This window comes from Xenopus laevis, chromosome 1L, assembly GCF_017654675.1.
Source record: "Xenopus laevis strain J_2021 chromosome 1L, Xenopus_laevis_v10.1, whole genome shotgun sequence".
NCBI lineage: Eukaryota > Metazoa > Chordata > Amphibia > Anura > Pipidae > Xenopus > Xenopus laevis.
Window position 1 is genome coordinate 202,779,803 of NC_054371.1, and position 24,616 is coordinate 202,804,418.

The following is a 24,616-nucleotide window of genomic DNA, read 5'->3' on the forward strand; positions in this document are numbered from 1 at the left end:
GCTCCTCTCTCCCTCTCACCCTCCCTTTTCCCTCCTCCCCTCCCTGCTGTAATCTGAGCCTAGAGCTGTGAGTGAGCAGGTAAATACTCAGGCAGGAAGTGATGTCACACCAAGCTAATATGGCAGCTGCTATCTGAAACAAACAGCTTCTAGAGCTGCTTACTCGGGTATGGTAAAGCATTCTACTGAATAAATATAGTCTTATAGATTGCACTATTGTGGCTAATCTATTGGCAATAAACTGCATCAGTAGCTTTCCTTCTCCTTTAATAAGCAAGGCCCTTTCTACTTTTTGCATTGGTCAGAATATGTTGGTGCTTTATTATGTAAATTCAGAAACATTGTCCGTACAACTTCACCTCCCAGTGCCTATAGCATGCCAGTTGGTGAATACTTAATTCACAGGTCTCCATGGCATAGGGCTGAATAACAGGCCTAATGATTTTGGGAATATCACAAACCTGTGATGTTCCCAACAACTGACACAGGCCAGGTTGTTAATGGATGGAAGTGATAGGACAAGCTGACCAGTTTGATCTACTGCTCTTTTTTACTGTACCTCTACAGCCATATCCTCTCTCATATTTCACTCTAAGGCATCCCAGGCTTGCAGTCGGTGTCAGAGAGGGTCTCAATCACAGGGCTGTTGGGAATAGGATCAAGGAGACCCCAGAGATGGGGACATCATCTGTTGCCACATTTAATTAAGGGCCTGGTAGCACAGACAACGTAGCGGCATTTAGGGCCTAAGTCCATGCATCTATTCATCAGGCATTATATAGTGACACATATAACATATTAGAAGCAAAGTATCATGTTAAAAAACTTATATATATATATTTTTTTTTTTTCAGCCTCTTTACGATACCTCCGGAGTGATGGGAAGTTACACTCAGTCTTCTTTAATAAGCTTGACATAGCTGATGGGAAGCAGCACACGCTTCTGTTGCACCTGAGCGGCTTACACCGGGGCGCAAGCTTTGCAAAGCTCTACATAGACTGTAATCCGACAGGTGTTGTTGAAGATCTACCCCGGCCGTTATCAGGGATAAGGCTCAACACAGGGTCTGTGCACTTAAGAACACTACAGAAAAAGGGACAGGTAAGCATAACAATGGAACTTTCCTTCACTAAATGCAGTATGTTCTATGTTACATCTACATGAAGTATGGTTTAAATAGAACATCTATATAATTTTCGGGTACTTGTAATCTTAACATACTGGCTGGCAATTTAACTAACCACTACTTAACATGAGGGGTTTCAGAACAAGACAATAAAAAAGCGATTTCCACCAGGCATAGCCAATAAACAATAAGAGGCACATTTAGCAAGGGTCAAATTTCGAGTTCATGCAAGTTTTTTTAAAAACTCCCATAAACTCCCTTTCGAATCGAATGTATTAATAAAATCGAATTTTGTCAGCTCGGACGAATTGAATTGACCAGGAATCTAATTTGATTTGAATTTTAAAAACTTGATTTGAATTTAAAAAACTCAATTTCGATGTCAGGAAGGCTGCAAACATCACTAAATAGATCCCTGGACCTCTCCTATTGACTTATACAGCAATTAGGCAGGTTTAAGGTGGCAAATAGCCAAATATGAGTTCTTAAATAGCCAGAGTATAATAAATCTCGAAATTCGAATAAAAACTCGAATCGAGTATGGATAATTCACAATTTGAATTTGAGAGTTTTGACCAAAAAAAAAAAATCTAAAATTCGAATTCACAACCCTTAATAAATCTGCCCCTAAATGTGTCTGCTACTCTCTCTCTCTCTCTCTCTCTCTCTCTCTCTCTCTCTCTCTCTCTCTTGGAGTTTGTTTATAGAAGTTATTGATTGTGTACAATACCCTGTCCTCTCTATGGACGTTGCCTTTTATAAAATTAACCTATGAATCAAAATGTTCCCTGAAATGGGTTTAGAATTCCTGCTTGAATTAAACCCAAACACCTGAATCTTTTGTTTGGTATTTTGTCCCTTATAACCATTTGCAATATATAATAGGGAACTCGTATATGCCCACATATACATTTCAGCACCAACAGAATGGCAAAAATATAGAACATTTATTATGTGCACATATACAGTATATTAAATCTTTACGCCTGCTTTATTTATATTGTGCATTAGTGAGCTCCATAATAAGGGGACTGGTTATACTCAGATATGTCTATATATGTCTAGTAGTTTTTGTACGGTTTTTAGAATGCGTTTACTTTCTTGCTACAGGATTCCATGGATGAATTAAAACTGGTAATGGGAGGCACTCTGTCCGAGGTAGGAGCAATACAAGAATGTTTTATGCAGAAAAGTGAAGCCGGACAGCAGACAGGTAAGGGTGTGAAAAAACAAGCATATTTTAAAATAACTAGCTCTCCTTCAGTCCCAGCTCAACATCAGTAATAAAGGGTGGTATAGTGAGATGCATTAACCCATGTTCCCCAGGGTGATTTCATAGCTGACAGCTGTATCCCATTAAAGGCTTTTTTTCACAATTCAGATGATTTTGTTCAAAGGAGAGTGACTTTGGTGTGTATCACATAACACTGGATTAAAAATAATAAGTTAGACATTACGTGGTTTTAACATACAGGTATTGGATCCGTTATCCGGAAACCCGTTATCCAGCTCCGAATTATAGAAAGACCATCTCCCATAGACATTTTATCAAAATAATCCAGATTTTTGAAAATTATTTCCTTTTTCTCTGTAGTAATAAAACAGTACAGGTATGGGACCTGTTATCCAGAAATGCTCGGGGCCTGGGGTTTTCCAGATAATGGATCTTTTCATAATTTGGATCTTCATACCTAGGGGCACATTTACCTAGGGTCCAACATCGAGGGTTAATTAACCCTCGATATTCGACCGTCTAAGTAAAATCCTTCGACTTCGAATATCGAAGCCGAAGGATTTACCGCTATTCCTACGATCGAACGATTCGAAGGATTTTAATCCATCGATCGAAGGATATTCCTTCGATCAGAAAATTGTTAGGAAGCCTATGGGGACCTTCCCCATAGGCTAACATTGGCCTCGGCAGGTTTTAGGTGGCGAACTAGTGGGTCGAAGAATTTTTTAAAGAGACAGTACTTTGACTATCGAATAGTCCAATAGTTGAACGATTTTTAGTTCGAATCGTTCGATTCGAAGGTCGTAGTCGAAGGTCGAAGTAGCCCATTCGATGGTCGAAGTAGCCAAAAAAAACATTCGAAATTTGAACTATTTTTCCTCTATTCCTTCACTCGAGCTAAGTAAATGGGCCCCCTAAAGTCTACTAGAAAATCATATAAACATTAAATAAACCCAATAGGCTGGTTTTGCCTCCAATAAGGATTAATTATATCTTAGTTTAGATCAAGTACAAGCTACTGTTTTATTATTACAGAGAAAAGGGAAATTATTTATAAAAATTTGGATTATTTGTATAAAATGGAGTCTATGGGAGATGGTATTTCTGTAATTCTGAGAATTCTGGATAACGGGTTTCTAGTGGACTAAAGGTATGAAGATTCAAATTATGGATCTGTTATCCGGGAAAACCTCAGGTCTTGAGCATTCCTGTTTATCTTAAAAATTCTATTTTTTAGCCCCAGACCATTGCACTTGACTTTGTGACAAAGTCAGAAATTGTTAACCTATAGGTCAGGACCCAAAAACAAGCCCCATGCTTGGGTTCCCATGGTTTCCTCTGATAACGAGAATCTTATCCCAGCATAAAAAGACCCACTACTGGTTCTAAAGCTTTAAAAAGTCTTGGAAATGTCCGTGGACACCACCAGAACCTTCTAACTCAAGATGGTAGTAATTAACTAAAAGATATTTATATTTGTTGACCATCCATGAATCCAGTCTGTCAAGGATGAATTTGTGAGCAAATGACAGTGGTCAGTCTTTTTGCCAAAGTTTTCAGCAGTGCCTTAATGCACCCATTGAAAATAGACTTGGCTCGAATGGAGTCCCAGTATCATAAGAGTAAGAGAGAAGGAGATCCGATCTGCTTATACAGCATATTATGTCATAAACTCTTAATGTCATTTTTATGTTTTATCATATTGCAGACCCTACACCTATGTTGGTTTGTTTTATCCCAGTAAAGGTATAGGATCTGTTATCTGGAAACCCGTTATCCAGAAAGCTCCAAATTATTGAAAGGCTATTTCCCATAGACTCCATTTTATCCACGTAATCCAATTTTTTTTCCTTTTTCTCTGCAATAATAAAACAGTACTTTGTACTTGATCCAAACTAAAATATACTTAATCCTTCTTGGGGGCAAAACCAGCCTATTAGTTTATTTCATGTTTAAATGATTTTCTAGTAGACTTAAGGCATGAAGATCCAAATTGCAGAAAGATCCGTTATCAGGAGAAGCCCAGGTCCTGAGCATTCCTGTAATAATAGTGTTTAGCTACAGCACAAACAGTTCCAAGTAGAACATGTCAATCTGTATTTAATGTGTTAACAAGCAGTGGATTATTGGACGCTATTAAAACTGGCTAAAATATTGAAACAGGTATTTCAATTAAGATTCACAATTCTATGACAGATACCGCAAGCTGTTATATAACTTCTGGCCTTTACTATTTGGCACTCACCCTGCCTTACTAATCCTCTGCAATAATTTTAAACAAGATGTTTCCCGAAAACTGCAGTATAACACCGCTTCTACAGCCAAGACTAAACGACAGAAACCATTCATATTCACAGATGTTTTAGTCTTTGAGATCTGTCCGCTTAACCAAAGCGTTTAGCCAGGCAAAAGCGAACCCATTGGAACATTGATGAATAATGAAATGCAAGAGAACACTAGGGTCACTAGGCAACATAACAGTCTACCAATGTTAAAGGGGCAGTTCACCTAAAGATTCACCTTTTGTAATAGGCCAAGGATACCCCTATCCCCTGGGGCATCTCTCATCCCCCTCAAGAATGACACAGAGACTTAATTGGTGCAAAATATGTGTGGAAGTCACTTTCTTTATTTATTACTTTTTGCTAAAAAGGACTACGTACCCCCTGACCCCCAGCTGCGGCTCCTATCACCAACCTGGGCATTGTGCCCACACCGTAATAGACAACCATAGGGAGCAGGGATCATGGGGCCAAGCGCCCTCTGTGACCAATCAGTCGCCCATCCTCCTGCTCCCAACCGTGTGCATAACTGGCGCTAACCCCAGCCCCTTGCATGACTCAGACAAGACCGTGCAGTCAAAGTCTGCTCCACACTAGTGACTCTCCAAAGGGTAGGCCTGCACTGTAACCGTCTTTTCTCCTGGAGCCGCACTGCCGCTGACCCCCACACATTTGTAGCCGCAGCTGATTTCAGGGAGTACCTTTGACTTCACATATAATAATGCTCCAGAGGAAGGCGAAAAAAACCCTTCGGTGTGTGTTTCCAATTGGCACCGCAGGGGAAAATTCCTTCCTGACCCCATCTAGGCGATCGGTCCGAAGACCCTGGAGCACCTTCTTAGCCTCCATCCACCTACAGGGTGGGAGGGTGGGAAACAAAAACAAAAATTAGTCTGCTGCTCCTGGCTTGGTTTCCTCCTTAAGCATCTGTCCCTTCTCTGCCCCAGCCCCCTTTACCTCCCCCAGCCCGCCCCCTTTTTTCCAGCCACCAGGTATCTCTCCCTTTGTTCCCTTTGTATGTGTCCAGGGGGAGGGAAAGGGGGGGCTGGGGTGGCAAACAGCCCCAGCTGCGTGACAAAGTACCTAAAGCCCTGGGGGAAGGGGTCCCTTGCCTAAGTCCCACTCTCCCCTATACAGGTTTCGTTCCCTCTAGGCCAAGGATACCCCTATCCCCTGGGGCATCTCTCATCCCCCTCAAGAATGACACAGAGACTTAATTGGTGCAAAATATGTGTGGAAGTCACTTTCTTTATTTATTACTTTTTGCTAAAAAGGACTAGGTACCCCCTGACCCCCAGCTGCGGCTCCTATCACCAACCTGGGCATTGTGCCCACACCGTAATAGACAACCATAGGGAGCAGGGATCATGGGGCCAAGCGCCCTCTGTGACCAATCAGTCGCCCATCCTCCTGCTCCCAACCGTGTGCATAACTGGCGCTAACCCCAGCCCCTTGCATGACTCAGACAAGACCGTGCAGTCAAAGTCTGCTCCACACTAGTGACTCTCCAAAGGGTAGGCCTGCACTGTAACCGTCTTTTCTCCTGGAGCCGCACTGCCGCCACCCAATGGAAAAGGGGGGAGGGGTACCACCTGTCCTTTTCCATGGCCCACCTATACCTCCTGTGACTTCCACCACTCCTGAATAAATGACCCGATGTTCCCTAAAAACAGATCCAAACCCTCACTTGACAGATGAACTCCATCTTCCCTAAAGAACTGGTGTTGCTTACTTCTTATGTTGTCGTGCCTTATGATACCTTTCCCAAAGGAACACATGAATTTATGCATGGCCCGGTTCACTTTCTTTCTAGCTTTCTCCACGCCTTTGGGTGAAATTGCCCCCCTCCAATTGCTCCTCTGTATAATGTCTGACCAAGCTAACCCCCCGACCTTCCTGTTTTCCAGCATCTCCGACAAGTCGGCCCTCATGTTCTCTATGAGTGCTGGAGTCTTTTTTGACGTGAGATCGTTTCCCCCTGTATGAATTATAACTAAATGCACGAAATTAACTCGATGGAGCGCGTTATAGAACCTACCTTTTAGCTGCTCCCATCTCATACCTCTCCAACCCTGCCATGCCAACTTCATGTGTTCCTTTGGTAACCCCAGCTGTTGCCCTGCTGCATGCTTTTTGGCCCAAAAAATAAATGAGTGCCCTATGACCAATATGTTGACAGCAGATCCACACCTTGCTGCGAAGTAAATACATATGCAGGGTTAGCTTCCATTTCTCATTTTTTCCACGGGCCGTATATACTTCCTATATGCCTCTGATTTCCATCTCCCCCTCTTTTTTATCTTCTCTATACACTCCCCCCTCATTGCTGCCTCTGTTGCTGCACCTATTCTGAAAGAATGTGAACTAAATTTCTTTGGGTCCCAACCATTGACTATTACTGCCTTCTTCAGCACCTGGCTAAACTGGAAAGCAGAAAGGGGGGATGAGTCTTTGTGCAGTAGTAGCAGCTGCCCACCCCCGGGCCGGACTGTCCTATAATTCACCAGTGCCTTGACCGTACATGTTATTTTACCTGTGGCCTCTATACCTATCCACCTCCCTTTCCCTTCCTGATCAGTTTTAGATCTACTAACATAGACCAATGCTTTCCCCTCTTGTATAACTACGTGCTTGTCCATTAAACCTTTCCCTGCTGCCTTTTTTGATGGGGGGACCAATTCACTTAACCGCAACGCCCCCCCAAATGCTAATGTGAATGCTGCCCTGAACAGCATATATTCAAATTGATCAAAACAGACCTTTTTTAATGCCCTTATGACCAGAGTCAGCCTGCTTTCCACTATTGGTTCTCTCTCATCTACTCTAGGGCCCTCCGCTCTTGCCCATCCTTTTATAACTTTCCTAATTACTGGGCTGCGTACTATCTCAGGTCTACCTTCTGCTACTGAAAAATGGGAAATCGCCGCTAGCGTGGCGCTGGCGCCTGCTTTTGATTTTCCCTCCCTATACATTAACGCCAGAAATGACAACAAATCCTTAGTGCTGCCCTCCCTCTTACCGCTTTCGCAGAATAGTTGCCATCTTTTCCATGCCTTTTTGTATGCGGCAAGAGTTCTCTCGGATACAGATTTCCCGTACAGCTCTTCTAAGAGAGGTTCACCAACTGCCATAAATTATCAGGGCAATTATGAGGTGTTTTTGCTGCGTTGGGTGCCAATTTAAAGAAAAGATCCCATTTTTCCCTTGACAATGCGTCTGCCAATGTGTTTTCTACACCTGGGATGTGCTGCGCTCTAAATGAGATGTTAAACCTCATGCAAATTAAAACTAACTGTCTCAATAGATTGATTACTGGGGCTGAATCCGATGATAAATTATTAACTGCACACACCACCCCCATATTGTCTGATATGAACCGAATTGCTTTATCCCTAAAATCTCCTGCCCATAGCTCCAGTGCTACTACTATGGGGAATAACTCTAGCAAAGTCAAATTCTTAGTTAAACCCAACTCACGCCATGCTTGCGGCCACCTGCCAGCACACCACTTTCCTGCAAAGTAAGCTCCATAACCAATGCTACCTGACGCATCTGTTAACAATTCCAATTCTCTGTTATTCCTTGTCTCAGATAACCATAACCTTATTCCGTTAAATTCTGTCAAAAAACTATCCCAAACACCCAAATCTGCTCTTAACTCCTTAGTTATCCTTATTTTGTGGAATGGTTTTTTAACCCCTGTCGTAGCCTTTTCCAACCTTCTCTTAAATATCCGACCCATTGGAATTATTCTACATGCAAAGTTCAGCAGCCCCAAAGTCTGTTGCATTTCTCTCAACGTTACTTTTTTAGTCCCCATTAAATTATGTATTGCCTGCTTGCTTTTTTCTACTTTATCCCTTGGCAACCTGCACCTCCTGGCTTTTGTATCTATCTCAATTCCCAAAAAGGTCAACTTTGTAGTTGGCTGCACTGTCTTTTCGTCCGCTACTGGGACACCTAACTCTTTTAGCATCTGTAAAAATATTAACAAGGTTTCCTGGCATTTCCCTGTTTGTTTGGGCCCTATGATTAAAAAATCATCTAGGTAGTGGGCTATGGCCGCATTCCCCGACCTTTGGCATATAAGCCAATGCAAAAATGTGCTAAACATCTCAAAATATGAACATGAAATTGCACATCCCATAGGTAAGCATAAATCCACAAAAAATGCTCCCTGAAAATAACACCCGGTCAACTTAAAACTCTCTGGGTGTAAAGGTAAAAGCCTAAATGCAGACTCTATGTCCACCTTTGCTAACAATGCCCTGTCCCCTTGTCCCTTTACGATTTCTAAAGCTTCGTCGAAAGACTGGTACTGCACCTTGCACTGTTCTTTATCTAGTGCATCATTCACTGATGCCCCTACTGGATATGAAAGGTGCTGTATCATCCTGAATTTACCCTGCTCTTTTTTGGGCACTACGCCTAGTGGAGATACCACCAGGCCCTCTATGGGGAGGACTTCAAATGGCCCTGCCATCCTACCTGCTTTTACTTCTTTTTCAATTTTTTGTTTTAAAACATCCTCATGCTGGCCAGGTGATTTTAAATTTTTATAGATTTTACTAGGGGGGGGGTGTTTGCGCTACTGGAATCTTAAAACCATCCAAAAAAAACCCTTTGCTAAAAATACTGCTGCCTCTTTATCTGGGTAACCAAGTAATGACTCACTTAGCTTGCCCATCTGCACTGGCGTTGCCGCTCTTTTGCTGAGCGCCTCGAAAGGGCTGCCTGTTTGCTTGGGTCTCCCTTTTCCTGTTACATTCACTTACAATATGAGAAGATCCACATGCAGAGCATGCATGCCTAAATTTGCATGCATACCCTCTATTACATCTCCTCTCGTTGTATGCGAAACACACGTTCCTTGGTTTGACCGTATAGCTCCCTTTGTTCACATTATGGCTTGTACTACTCTCTTTAGACACCAATCTTGTCCATAAATCTATGTCCTTCTGCCCAAAAGATAACATTTTACTATTTACAATCTTTTTCCTGAAAGCCTGGTCATAATCATACCATGAAGTACCCTTGTAAAACAGATATGTGTCAATTATTGTATCAATGTACTTTATGATATTCAAACTCTGCTCCGGCTTTTTAACTAGGTATACGCTTGAAAAAACCAAAAAACCTTTCAACCAATCAAATATCGATTTTCCCCTTCTCCCTTTTTCCTCCTGTTTCACCCCTTCTTCCTTTTCTTGAACTGCTTCCCTAGTTAAACTGTAAATATCCACAAATTTACCCTCTTCTATAGACTTTCTCGCTTTCTTAGGTAAATGTGCTGCAGTCTCTGTAAGTGCGCATGCATATGTATCCCCAGCCCCAGCTAGGACCATTACCGGAGTGGTTTCTTTTGAATTTTTCTCTATACCCCCACCTTTCTCTTTGCCTTTCAGATACTTCTTAAGTATGGCCACCATTTTACCCCCTTCTGACTCACTATCTGAATCCTCTGAATCAGAATCCAAATCAATTGGTATGTCATGTTGCACATTCAACTCACCCATAGGTGCCTCCTTTGCAGCGATTGCCACGATTGGTCTCTGTGTGCTTGTATCCTCTTTCTGCACCCTTGTATTTGCTGGATAGGCTTCTTTTTCCCTCCTTGTTGATGGGCCTGCCTCCTCCTCTTGTCTTTGCGTTCTTTCTCTCCTCCACTGCAACCAGCTCTCCTCTTCCTCCCTGTTTCTAAAATGGAGACTCGGCACCCGATAACCATCCCAATATGGAAACTCCTGTCCCACTGCCCATCCAGGTATCCTCTGGTTATACCATTGCCTATTTGCAGGAAAAAACTCATAATTATTGTCATAACCTCCATACTCAGTATTACAACCATCCCCCTCCCACATGGCATTAAAACCGTTTCCGTTCCACTGTTGGCAGCCTCTATGACCCCATCCCCTCTGGGGGTTCCGTTGCTCAAAAACAGGTCTGTTGTTTCCCCTAAATCTGAAACTCCCCCCTCCCCTGGTCGCTGGGGCTTGGAAATGTTCAGCTCCCCATGCATGGCCATGTTCTGATCCTCTGCGTCCCTCCTCCTCAGGGTTGGGGGCAGCTTCCCTCCCCCAATCCTCTTCCCCTGGAAGCTCCTCTATGCTTGCTCTGCCACCCTGGAGTGAACAGGGGTCGTTGGTGCTGGATCTGCCCCCTGAGGGTATCTGTGGGGCCCTATTGACTATGCCCCTCGTGCCCCCCCCGTCCCCTTGGTGGTGGCTGGTGCCTTATTGCTTATGGGGTGTAATGCATTGGTGGCCGTGGGAGACTCGTTGGTGGCATAGGGGGGGGCATTGGTGGCCGTGGGAAAAACATTGGTGGCAGTGGGGACCCCCTCCGAGCCCCCCACCCGCCTCCCCCTTGAACCTCCAAACCTCTTCCTTGGATGCTCCTTGTTGTGCTGCTCCCCGATCCTCTGTGCGCCTCCAAACTTCTTTCTTTTTCGCACCGCCGGTCCAGCGCTGTTCGTCGATCCGGAAGTGACGTCATCTTGATCAGGTTCTCGTTCTCGCGATGCTTCCTCCTCTTCGCTGACGACGCCGTCTCTTCTGCCGCATCCACCGCTCGCTGCCCGACTCCTGACCTGCAGGGAACAACTTACCCTCTTCTTGGGCCTAGCGATGTCCCCTGCCGAGCCTTCTGTCTCTTCCCGGAACCTCCTGGGCATCAGGGCTTTCCTCTTCGTCGCTCCGATTTCCACCCCTTGGGCCGCATTCGCCTCCATCTCAGCGATGACCGGATCTCTTCAAGCTGCAGATTTCCTGGTGAGTTCTTGCCGCACAGCTCTTAGCGATCTGCCTGAAACAAAAACAAAAATTAGTCTGCTGCTCCTGGCTTGGTTTCCTCCTTAAGCATCTGTCCCTTCTCTGCCCCAGCCCCCTTTACCTCCCCCAGCCCGCCCCCTTTTTTCCAGCCACCAGGTATCTCTCCCTTTGTTCCCTTTGTATGTGTCCAGGGGGAGGGAAAGGGGGGGCTGGGGTGGCAAACAGCCCCAGCTGCGTGACAAAGTACCTAAAGCCCTGGGGGAAGGGGTCCCTTGCCTAAGTCCCACTCTCCCCTATACAGGTTTCGTTCCCTCGATGTAGACATCGATACTCTGGAATATGAATAGGTGAGGGACTGACTAGAAAGATAACCAATAAAGAGTATAAATAGCCATAACATTGTAGCCTTATATAGTGGGGATAGTAATAGCAGAAGAGCATGTAACACAGTAGTGCTCAAATGTTATACTTACAATTTTTAAAGAGGTTGTTCAACTTTGAGTTTGAAATATTTTATTTGATTTTTTCATATTAAACAAATGAAATCAAAATGACAGCAAATATTATGCAGATAAAGAAAAATACTGCATTCAACACAATAGCATGTTGTTATCATAAATGTATAACATTCAATGAAGAAATAAAGGAAAATGAACAAAAACGAACTAAAATTTACTAAGCCAGTGGATATAAATGCAATAAAAAGAAAAGAAAGAAAAAGCCCATTATCATCTGGAATGCCGGACTACCCAATAAACATTCACTTTACAATTGAAGAAACCAAATTATTTGACTACTAGTACTGGAGTCGCAGATCTCAAAAAAAAGGAGACCAACTAAGCCTAAAAGAATCTATGGAATTACTTCCTTTTGTTTCAGCTGTTTAGGCTTCTTGCCAACTACGTTGGTTCATATAAGAAATGATGTCCGATAATGAGGGAGATTTTTTTTGTAACCAAGAATTAAATACGGCTTTCCTGGAAGCAGCTAGAAATAAAGTAGTCAATAATTTACTCTTGTGGGAAATAAAATTCATCTTAGGAGTTTGAAAAAGCCTATTATTATCTAGATTCAGCAAAGCAGAGTTAACTTTTAGTATGATGTAGAGAGTGATATTCTGAGACAATTTGCAATTGCTTTTCACTTTTTATTATTTTTATTACTTTTTATTATTTGTAGTATTTTTGAGTTATTTAGCTTTTTATTCAGCAGCTCTACAGTTAGCAATATCAGCAATCTGGTTGCTAAGGTCCAAATTACACTAGTAACCATGCAATGATTGGAATAAGAGACTCGGATATGAATAGAAGAAACCTTAATAAAAAGATGTGTAATAAAAAGTAGCAATAACAATAAGGGGCCGATTTATCAAGGGTCGAATTTCGAGGGTTAATAAACCCTCGAATTCGACCCTCGAAGTTAAAACCTTCGAATATTGAATTCGAAGGATTTAGTGCAAATCCTTCCATCAATCTAATTAAAAATCATTCGATCGAACGTTAAAATCCTTCGAATCGAACAATGCGACTGATTTTAAGCGATCGATCAAAAAAAACATAGAAAAGTGCTGGGGAAGGTCCCCATAGGCTAACATTGCACCTTGGTAGGTTTAAAGGGGAAGGAAACCTCGTTGGCGCATAAACCCTCCCCCCCTCCCGTTTGTTGGCCACCCTCCCTCCTCCCCCCCTGGCCTACCCGTCCCGCTGGGCAAATGCCCCTAACTTGTTACTTACCCTTCTGCGCAGGTCCAGTCCAGGGAGTTCACAGACGACATCTTCTTCCACGCGATCTTCTTCCTGCTTTGACCGGCGCATGCGCAGTAGGAGCATTTCTCCGGTACGATCTACTGCGCATGCGCCAAAAGTACTTCGTGACTTTTGGCACATGCGAAGTAGATGCGTACCGGCGAAATGCTCCTACTGCGTAGCGCCAAAACGCCGTTCACAGCAGGAAGAAGATGTCGTCTGTGAACTCCCTGGACTGGACCTGCGCAGAAGGGTAAGTAACAAGTTAGGGGCATTTGCCCAGCGGGACGGGTAGGCCAGGGGGAGGAGGGAGGGTGGGCAACACACGGGAGAGGGGGAGGGTTTTTGCGCCAACTAGGTTTCCTTCCCCTTTAAACTGCCAAAGTATGTAGTCGAGTCGAAGGTCGTAGTAGGCTATTCGATGGCCAAAGTACCCAAAAAAATACTTCGAAATTTGAAGTTTTTTTCATTCGAATCCTTCACTCGGGCTTAGTAAATGTGCCCCTTAATGTGTAGTCTTACAGAACATTTATTTTTTAGATGGGGTTAGTGACCCCCATTTGAAATATGGAAAGAAGACAGCAAATAATTCAAAAACTGCAAAAAAAAAAAATATATATATATAGTTAAGACCAATTGAAAAGTTGTTTAGAATTGGCCATTCTATAACATACTAAAAGTTAATCCAAAGGTGAGCCACCCCTTTAATAAACACTAATAATTGAAGTGTCTACCTCCGTGCCCAGGTCATAAACTCTTATTATTATCATAGGAAACATGACCTCATTGGTTAGTGGCTGAGTTACTTGTCAATAATAACCCAGGCTGCATTTTTATTATTGTGCAGGTGATGTCAGCAGACAGTTGATTGGCCAGATAACCCAAATGAATCAGATGCTGGGAGAGCTCCGAGATGTCATGAGACAGCAGGTAACTCAACACTGTGTTCACTGTGTGAAATCATCATCATCAGTTCACTGATAAAACTCTTTCCCCCAAATGTAATAAAAGGCACTAACTGACTAGGAGCAAAAACCCTTTGCAACCAATAAGATGTTTACACTGAAACAGGTGACCAGTAAACACTGCCTGCTGATTGGTTGCTGCTTTGTTGCTAACTTTATGCCTTTTATTACATAACCCCCCTATGATCTGTAAAAAGAACTGTAAGTTTAATGCCACCTGTGAACTTTGTCCAAAAAGTTCTCCGCAGCCACAGACCACCTGATCTTCCATCTGTTGTTTAGCTATTTTATAACTAAAACCTCATATATTTATTATACCGCACTGAAATATTTCACCGACCTGTAAAGGGAACATTTATATATGGAAAAATATTTAATGTGAATTAAAGCATCTCTATCCTATAATTCAAAAAGTCTTAGGACACTTGCCAGCAGATATTCTGCCAGTGTAAACACAAATTTTATTGCTCGTGGGAGCTGAAGAAATTAGTAAGGAAAACTCATTTCATATAGAATATATGTACCACTGAATGGAACACAGGGTTTAAAAGATCTTCTTGAGACAATCTTTCCTCTTTACACACCATTAATAAAACATGTAATTTCATTTTCTGGTTTTCTTTTCACTTGCTTACTGTGGCATTCAGATTTAGGGTCTGGCCACACGAGCAGATTCTCTTCTTCGCGGCGACAATCTATCCAAACTGCCTTCCCCCTGCCCTCCGCCGGCTAAAATGAAAATCGCCTGCGCCAATGCACAGCGGCGCTTCGTTTTCCGAAGTAGCCCGAAGTTTCCTCGTGAGGACTAATCTGCTTGTGTGGTCAGACCCTTAAAGGATAGTGAATGCAGTGCATATTGTGCTTTCATTTAATTATTCATTCATTGAAAGGGCATTAAGAATTTCATATTCCCCAGCCTACACTCAATCCAACTCCAACATCCTGGATAACCAAGGCTCCTTCAACCATTAGGGAAACAATTTAATCTTTATCTAGGCTTGAAGCATCCCTCCTGATAATGTAACATCCAGACATTTAATCATACAGGTATGGGATCTGTTATCAAGAATGCTCGGATCCTGGGGTATTCAGAATAAGGGATATGTCTGTAATTTGGATCTTTATACCTTCAGTCTACTAAAAAATAGTTTAAACATTAATTAAACCTGATAGGATTGTTTTGCCTGCAATAAAAATTATCATATCTTAGTTTGAATCAAGTACAAGGTACTGTTTTATAATTACAGAGAAAAAGGAAATCATTTTAATAAATTTGAATTATTTGATTAAAGTAGAGTCTATGGGAGACGGCCTTCCTGTAATTCAGAGCTTCCTGGATAACGGGTTTCCTGGATAAATTATCCCATACCTGTACTAGAGACCTAAAACCGATTTGAGATGTGGAAGAGGTTTGGGTTCTGCTACTGCTGTAACTTATTGATTTCATAAATGAGTACATTATAGTACACTAAATTGTATTTTTCATGTCTTTCTTTAAGGTGAAAGAGACCATGTTCTTGAGAAACACCATTGCAGAATGCCAGGCCTGTGGTAAGCCAATAAAGTCCAATAAAAAGTTTGTGGCAGGTTTTCTCTGTGACCAGTTTTTGTTTTGTGTCCTTGTATAAACATAATATGGCTTGCGTGGATATCACACTAAAATAGTGATCCCCAACCAGCGGCTCAGGAACATGTTGCTCACCAAACCCTTGGATGTTGCTCCCATTAGCCTAAAAGCAGATGTTTATTTTTTTAATTACTGTTTTGGAGGCAGATGTACTGGCCACCAGAACCTCCTGTAGGCTGCCAGTCCACATAGGGGCTACCAACAGCCAATCGCAGCTCATAATTTGCACCCCTGGGAACATTTGGCATGCTTATGTTGCTCTCCAAATTTTTTGTACATCTGAATGTGGTTCAAGGTTCAAAAAGGTTGCACTAAAACAGTACCATATTTTTATTATTTAATGCATTTTTTTCAATTTATATCAAAGGCTTAGGTCCTGACTTCCCATTGCCAACCAAAGTTCCCCAGCGCCTAGCCACCACTACACCTCCAAAGCCTCGATGTGATGCAACTTCATGTTTCAGAGGAGTGCGGTGCATTGATACAGAGGGCGGCTTCCAATGTGGGCCGTGTCCTGAAGGCTATACAGGCAACGGTGTCATTTGTACTGATGTGGATGAGGTATAATAATATGCTTTTAAGGACACATTCACAAAAGGTCTATTGATATGGAAAGTGTCTTTTCTGGTGATCATGGAACGTTTTAAGGCAAAGTAATCTGTACAGTAAACATATTTTAACAAAGTACTTCTTTCAAAGTGCCCCTTTAAACCTAGCAGTGGAGCATTCATTGTTGACAAGACTTTAGCGCGTTAGTCTCTTGGACAGTAAATCTTTCCAGACTGTACAGAAAGAAAACCATTGAGGGCTAGAAAATGATTACAGTAATTAAGATGAGTGTCACATGTCCATCAGACAGGAAACTGGTACATTGTGTGGTTTGTATAACCTGCCAGTTCTTTGTGTCTCCTTAATAAATATTTGTATACACTTCATTGCTGATAAACCATAAATAACATACATCAGGTCTCTCTATCACTATTGACATAACATTTAAAATTCATTGTGTTTACCTTTTGCTTTTAATAAGTGAATTTGTTTTAGGTGGTCATTTTCACCACCAATCTACATCTGTACAAATCATATTCTATACATTTATTTTAGCAACCATGAAACTTAATGACCAGGTTCAGTTTATGGGAAAGTTTATAAGGGCAGCTTGGTGATTATTCTCAGTGAGGGTCACTGTTGTAACGTTACATGTCTCTGTTTCTCTTTTCAGTGTCGGTTGAATCCATGTTTCCTTGGTGTACGTTGCATAAACACTTCTCCGGGTTTCAAATGTGAGAGCTGCCCTCCCGGGTACACTGGATCCACAATTCAAGGGATTGGCATTAACTTTGCCAAGCAAAATAAGCAGGTCATTTTCAGCTGTTTATGAATGGTGCAGACACTTGCACTTGTTTATTTAGCTTGTGTGTATATAAATATATATATATATATATATATATATATATATATATATATATATATATATATATATATATATATATATACGTTATGTCAATAAGTGGAAGAAGGGTTGAGTACCATTGTCCCAGTTGTGGACAATGAGGAAGGCAAATGCTATTTTTACGGTAGTGCAGAAACTGCATTTGCCTAGGACCCAAACATTAAAGGGGAAACTAGAAATAAAGGTGCAAAAGGCAGATTTTACTGTGCAATTCCATCAACAGTCAAGGAGAGCTACTGTTTGAGTATTATTGATTTTCTGAATTTCCACCAGTGCCAAGAGCCCAATGCTGGAAACTGATGCAAGATATATCCGCGCACACTCATGCCAAGTATAAGTATTAGAATTGATGATATCTACAAGGGCATGGGGTGTAACATGTGTATGTTTATTGACATGTGTATGATGATATCTATGCAATTATCCCAATATATGACATTATTTGGTGTGTCCTACAAGGTAAATGTACATAAAGGGCAAACTCGCCCCACTGTAGCATTTTATAGACAAGGTATTGTAGCAATCTATAAACCATGGCAGATGCTTTCAGCTAATGTTCCTTCTGAAGCCAGTACACACAACAAATTGTGGTGTGCACAAAGAATTTTGTGTGAAAACACAACATTTTGCATTTAAACACAGTTTTTTCAAAATGTGCACATACAAGTTTAAAATGTGCGCACTAATTCAATCTGAGAAGGAATTAGAGGGCACATTGCTTTCAGTATGTAAAATATTTATGGTATTTTACTAAAAATGCCTCCAACATTTTTCACTGATTCCAAACATTATACAGGTATAGGATACGTTATCTGGAAACCTGTTATCCAGAAAGCTCCGAATTACGGAAAGGCTGTCTCCCATAGACTTAATTTTATCCAAATAATCAAAATTTTAAAAAATTATTTCCTTTTTCTCTGTAATAATAAAACAGTACCTTGTACTTGATCCCAACTAAGATATAATTAATTCTTACTGGAAGCAGAACCAGTCTTTTGAGTTTATTTAATGTTTATATGATTTTATATTAGACTTAAGGTATGAAGATCCAAATTATGGAAAGATCGTTATCTGGAAAGCCCCAGGTCCAGAGCATTCTGGATAACAGGTCCCATACCTGTAGTAAGAATGCTTTCAGCATGTTACAAAGATTTAATCCAAAAATTGCAAAAGCATGAACCCAATTACAAAATACATTTTGGACCTGATGTGTATATGATGGTAATGTCTGGATTGATTCCTCCTAAAAAGATCTTCAAATCATAGATAACATTTCTGCTTCCCCTGACATCATACACCCGGTGACTTCATTTTTCTACCAATGAAAGGCTGATTGTCTCTTCTGTAATTCTGTCACTTATTTAGCTCTAGTCTTTGCCCTTCTGCTGAGCTCTGTACAGGCTAAGTGGAGAATTTTATGTTATTCTAACTAAAGTGCTGCCCACTGAGACCGATTACTAATACCCGGGGCATGTACTGGGTAAACACACAGTAGCACGTTTGCACAGTGACTTGCATATGGGAATAGAATGCTAAACATTGGAATGGAAAATGAATAACGAATGAAAGAGGAATAGATGCCTCTTCTATACCCTCATCCATAACAGCATGGGTGAAAACCACAGAGCTAGACAAGTACAGGCTCCTAGTAATGATACTATCACCCATTTCCTCAAGATGTAGTTTACTAAGGCTGGATTGAGAAGCCTGAGCTAACAAGACTGTGTGTGTTTTATGTATTTCACCCACCTGGGTTTTAATCTGGTCAAACACTGACGTGGAATAAATTACAAGCAGCAGTAAAATGAATGACCCTTTCCTATAGGAGTTAGCAATTTCCTGATCTGTGGGATTTAATAGCATTTAGTCCCATGTCTGTTAAATAGTCCAGTATTGATGATTGCATTTTGAATATTGTATTATTTGCTTTAAGGTTTGCACAGATACCAATGAATGTGAAAATGGAAGAAATGGAGGGTGTACATCCAATTCTCTTTGCATCAATACAATGGTAAGAGGAGAACAGAATTCACAAACTGGTACAACTGATTGTCTGTGTGATCTTTTGCAACTTGGTAAAACCACCAGGGTGAAATGCCAAATGTTGTGAGAAGAGCGAGAAAGTGTCTTAAAATGGCTCCTGTAAGAAACACATTCCTTGTTTTCACCCTGTACAAAGAAAGGAAATGGAAGGCAGTTTAAAAAATGAGTTTTACTTTTTGGGTTTGAGAGAAAAACACTTCTTAGTAGGAATAATATTGCAGTATATTGAGCTAAAAAGATAGCAGAAACTGCTCTGTCTTTTGCTCACTAGTTTGGTAGAACTTTATCTGTGATGCTGACCGCAATTAACAGGATTCAATGCTTTTTTTGTTTGACTCCAGGGATCTTTCCGCTGTGGGGGCTGCAAACCTGGTTATGTCGGGGATCAAATAAAAGGCTGCAAACCTGAAAAAAGCTGCCGTCATGGACAGAATCCGTGTCATGCAAGTGCTCAGTGTTCAGAGGAAAAGGACGGTGACGTAACCTGCACTGTGAGTATTTACACTGTGTGGGTCTCTCTTGCTAAGTGTCACAGCTAAAATATACACGGGGTTATGTAAGAAAAGGTGCATAGTATTCTACAGGTCTAATCATTTATAACAGGGGTCCCCAGCATTTTGTACCCATGAGCCACATTCAATGTTAAAAGAATTGAGGAGCAACACAAGCATGGAAAATGTTCCTGGGGTGCCAAATAAGGGCTGTGATTGGCTATTGGTAGCCCCTATGTGACTGGCAGCCTACAGGAGACTCTATTTGACAACTTGCCTCTAACCAAGAATTTAAAAAGAAGCACCTGCTTTGTGGCCACTGAGAGCAACATCCAAGTGGTTGTAGAGCAACATGTTACTCACAAGCCTCTGGTTGGGGTTCACTGATAGGGATGTAGCGAACGGCGGAAAAAATGTTCGCGAACATATTCGCGAACTTGCGACAAAACATGCGAATAGTTCGCGAACGTCGCGAACCCCATAGACTTCAATGGGAAGGCGAATTTTAAAAGCTAGAAAAGACATTTCTGGCCAGAAAAATGATTTTAAAGTTGTTTAAAGGGTGCAACGACCTGGACAGTGGCATGCCAGAGGGGGATCAAGGGCAAAAATGTATCTGAAAAATCCATTGTTGACACAGCGCTGCGTTTTGTGCTGTAAAGGGCAGAAATCACACTACGTCACTCAGGTGATGTTTCTGGACACGGAATGTGAAAAAGCTCACACAGCTAGGTGGCACTTGGTTAAAGACTGGGCAAATAATGCCTGCAAGGGCAACGTATACACTACAGCCGTTGGATACGGAATATATTATTGCTGCTTGAAAAACGTCACTCGGGTGGTGTTTCTGGAGACGGTATTATTATTGATATTTAGACAGCTAGGTGGCAGTTGTTTGAAGAACAGATGCAGATGAGAGATCAGCAGCAGGACAGACAGCTGCCCACAGCAGCTACATACAGAGCACTGCAGTAGAAGGTAGATTACTAGCCAGCAAAGCTACCTAACCTAAAATGTCCCTCAAATCCCTGCAGAGTTCTGTCCCTACAATACAGAGCAGTATCAAGTAGATTACTAGCCAGCAAAGTTACTATCAACTGTCCCTCAAATCAGTAACAGCTCTCTCCCTACACTAGCTCTTCCAAGCACACACAGGCAGAATGAAAAAACGCTGCAGGGCTTCAGTTTATATATGGAAGGGGAGTGGTCCAGGGGGTGTGGGGGTGGTCCAGGAGGGAGAGCTTCCTGATTGGCTGCCATGTATCTGCTGGTCTGGGGTGAGAGGGCAAAAATAAGCGCCAGCTAAGGCGAACCCAAATTGGCGAACGTCGCGCGACGTTCGCGAACATTCGCCGAACGCGAATAGTCGATGTTCGCGCGAATTAGTTCGCGGGCGAACAGTCCGCGACATCCCTATTCACTGATCAATAGCAACCAATCAGCAGGTAGAATTTACTGGTCACCTGTTTTAAATAAACATCTCATTGGTCCCTTTGAGTTACTGCACCTGGGCAACTTAGTGACTTTTATAACATATATAGGACAGCATACAACACAGCCAGGCACAGATCTGTGGAAAGGCCACAAAGGCTCGGGCCTAGGGCGGCAGAATTTAAGGTGGCGGCCGCCCACCCACACCCGCATTGGTTCGGAAACACTGGGTATTCATAGAAGATACAATAGTTTTTAAAAATTCCTGTGCACCAATCCCCAATACTCCAGACACGATGTTGAAAATTTGCAAATGTACACAAAGGAAGGGTACAGGATTGGGGCGATGAACAGCAGCGGGCCTAGGGGCACCTGTTATGTAAATCCGGCCCTGAACACAGCGTCTAGCAATAATATACCTTCATGTTTATGAACATTAATGAGAGTTCTCATTATAGAGAGGCTGAGAGATACAATAAACCAGGGGTCCCCAACCTTTTTTACCCGTGAGTCACATTTAAATGTAAAATAAGTTGGAGTGCAACATACTCACAAAAAAGTTCCTAGGGGTGCGAAATATGGAATGTAATTGGCAATTGGTAGCCCTATGTGGACTTGCAGTCTACAAGAGTCACTGTTTGGCAGTACACATGTTTTTTGTACAACTAAAATTTGCCTTCAAGCCAGAAATTCAAAAATAAGGACCTGATTTGAGGCCACTGGGATCAACATACAAGGGGTTGGAGAGCAACATGTTGCTCACGAGCCACTGGTTGGGGACCACTGCAATAAACCCTAAAAAATAAAACCCTATTGGTTGTATTTTTTTATAAGTAAATTCAGTGGCTGCATTTTGTACCTTTTTATTTCTTCTGCCAGCACACTAATAGTGCAGAATTGTATTGTGTTGGTGTCATTTAAATAGACCCCAGATAGAAGTGCAAGTGAACTAAGTGGTGCAAAAGTGATCTGGCTGCACTCTGCATGTTGCATGCCACGGCTGAATAATTCACAGTTTAGTGGGGTATTTGCCTCCACACATCTGCACCTCATAAATACAGAATTGCTTCAGTTCTTCTATGTGCAAGGCACAAAGTGCAAAACACCTGCCAGATTGTGCAAACTTTTGCAATTTGCAGACACTGATGAAATCTATTCTGATCTGTTCCATAAACACTCTGACTACAGTGAAAAGGGGAAGGGGGTGAAAGTGTGTATGGTAACTATGGCAAGGAATGTACAAGTCAATATTAGTTACTACTGGAACATTCAACGTTACTGCCATCTAGTGGGAAATAATGCAATTGAATCCCTAGTACCAATGCTATTTATACAGGCTGTGCAGAATCAGAAATATCAACAATTCTTCTCTTCACTAAATGTCTCACATAAAGTAATAATCAGGAACTGATTCTATATAGAGTGGTGAGTTTATATATACACAGTGATAAATGTGGATTTATGAAACATGCCCCTGGGATTGCCTATAGAAAAAATGTTGCTGTTCCCCAGCTGGATCTCTCAGCATTCCCTGGGAGCTGTAGTTCAACAATATCTTTGTTTTATACAGACCTATTAGCACTGATCTAACAGATGAGCCACAAGAAGACAATACTAATAACAGCTCTGGATTATCCTGTCCATTCTTGTCATTCTGTTTAATCTGCTTTATTACTGTAGTGTTCAGTCGGTTGGGCCGGCAATGGCTACCTCTGTGGCAAAGATACTGATATTGATGGCTACCCGGATGAAGCCCTGCCATGTCCAGATAAGAACTGCAAAAAGGTTGGTACCATTTAATTTAGCTGGATCTCTGGGAACATCATCTCTTCGTTCTGTCTCATTCTCTTTAACTGCCCACCTTGATATGATGGTTCTAGGCAGTCCGCAGCTGAGATCAGGACTATAGTCTGCCAGATAAGAGACCCCAGTATGGTGTTATAGTAAATCCTTCCCTCAGAGTGCAGTAACTACTGACATTAGGAATCATGAGCACAGTTGGTTAGAGCTTTATGTACATAATGATCAGTTACATGTCTATAAATAAAGATGTCATTGTAAGTCTGGCAGCGGAAAGGAAGGGCACGCTTTGTTTTTTTTTACCATTATATAATATTAAATGACTTTTCATTGCAAAATCACAGTCAATCTGATGAAATGCATGGGAATCTGGGAATTGGTTATTACCATGGGACACATGAATCATTGTGTAGCTGGTCGGATCAGGCCAAACTTGCTGAATGCAGCCTCAAAATGAATATTCACAAGGACAGTCCTACATCACAGTAATAAAAACAATAGTGGCCCAATGGGCAAACCAACTGCCTCCACTACACTGTTAATAACTCCCTATGATCCCTTTGTCTTTGCATTTTCTCTGATACAGACTTAGCTGGGCAGTTCAAGGCCCTTAACATCTGCAGCAGCATTACTAAACATAAGCTAGGTTTAAAAAAGACACACATCTATGAAGTTCAACCTTTTTCAAGTCTCTATATAACCTGCCTAACTGCTAGTTGATCCAGAGGAAGGTAAAAACCCTGTTTGGTGCCTCTTCAATTTGCCTCAGAGATGGAAAATTCCTTCCTGACTCCAAGATGCCAATCGGACCAGTCCCTGGATCAACTTGTACTATGAGCTATCTCCCATAACCCTGTAAATGTGATGTAAAAGTGAACATTACTTATAAAGCCTGCATACCTTTTTAAGCAGTTCTGTGTCTATCATTGCCTGACCATTAATCGAGGTAGAACAGGGGATATCAGGCTTTTTTTCCTCTGCCTCTGGTTAATGGAAATTCCAAGATTGTAACTCTCAGTAAGTTACTAGAGGGAAAGTCCCATTTCAGAATGTACTCAATCAGCCCAGTACAGTTACTTTTATCACCAATGTCTTCTTAGTGATCTTAGCCTTAATATAACATCACCCTATATGTGTCATTTTGTGTCACTTTAGGACAACTGTGTATATGTTCCTAACTCCGGTCAAGAAGACACTGATAAAGATAACATTGGTGATGCTTGTGATGAAGATGCGGATGGAGATGGTATCCTAAATGAGCAGGCAAGTACAAAATGGTTTCCATTTAGCAAAAATATCCCATGAACCACTAGTCAAAGTCAAGTTTTTATTAAATAAGCATATTAAAAATAGTACATACTGACCTGATATGACCCACCTTACGCGTTTCGTACCTTCCAGTACTTAATCATAGGTGCCTTTGGCAGCATCACATTAGTCACAGAATTTAAAACCAGGGTGATCCCACCCATTCCTGTTTAAAACCAATCAATGAGGTTAACACAACCTTGTATCACTAAAGTTACACCTTTCTGGGGTACTAATACTAATATATATATATATGGGGGGGGTAGATTGTAACACTCCAATAAAAAGCCTTTTTTCCTTTTTTCACAACACCCGTGAGTGCTCTTGATTTATCTTGATT

The 24,616-nt window shown here is 41.7% G+C and overlaps 2 protein-coding genes across 5 annotated transcripts in view; one reads left to right on the forward strand and one right to left on the reverse strand.

Annotated features, from left to right (window-relative positions):
• The window catches only part of thbs4.L (thrombospondin 4 L homeolog), a 45,622-nt gene that overhangs the window by 8,079 nt on the left and 12,927 nt on the right, over positions 1–24,616 (forward strand). The window contains 10 exon segments of the mRNA NM_001088128.1: positions 855–1,102; positions 2,238–2,340; positions 14,006–14,088; positions 15,623–15,674; positions 16,118–16,311; positions 16,973–17,110; positions 19,137–19,214; positions 19,588–19,737; positions 22,849–22,953; positions 24,124–24,231. Of these exon segments, the coding sequence (NP_001081597.1) occupies positions 855–1,102; positions 2,238–2,340; positions 14,006–14,088; positions 15,623–15,674; positions 16,118–16,311; positions 16,973–17,110; positions 19,137–19,214; positions 19,588–19,737; positions 22,849–22,953; positions 24,124–24,231 (1,259 nt within the window).
• Positions 1,041–11,724, reverse strand: LOC121395473. Of its 4 annotated transcripts, none has more exons than XM_041569051.1 (3): positions 11,024–11,724; positions 10,156–10,430; positions 1,041–1,084 (listed from the first exon to the last, which is right to left on the reverse strand). In XM_041569051.1, exons 1-3 carry the CDS (start codon positions 11,371–11,373, stop codon positions 1,056–1,058), a joined length of 654 nt encoding a protein of 217 aa, XP_041424985.1. In that variant the 5' UTR covers positions 11,374–11,724; the 3' UTR covers positions 1,041–1,055. The 4 variants fall into 4 exon arrangements, with proteins under 4 accessions (XP_041424985.1, XP_041424983.1, XP_041424980.1 ...); XM_041569049.1 differs by lacking the exon at positions 1,041–1,084 and adding an exon at positions 4,958–5,496; XM_041569046.1 differs by lacking the exon at positions 1,041–1,084 and adding an exon at positions 5,861–6,837.

Bases quoted from the DNA above. Each gene is read 5' to 3' on its own strand.
- LOC121395473 (XM_041569042.1), bottom strand. From the start codon at position 11,373: ATGGAGGCGAATGCGGCCCAAGGGGTGGAAATCGGAGCGACGAAGAGG. The intron at 10,431-11,023 runs GTTTGGAGGTTC...TCCTGCAAATAG, and splicing joins AAGGAGCATCCAAGGAAGAG to GCAATGGTATAACCAGAGGA.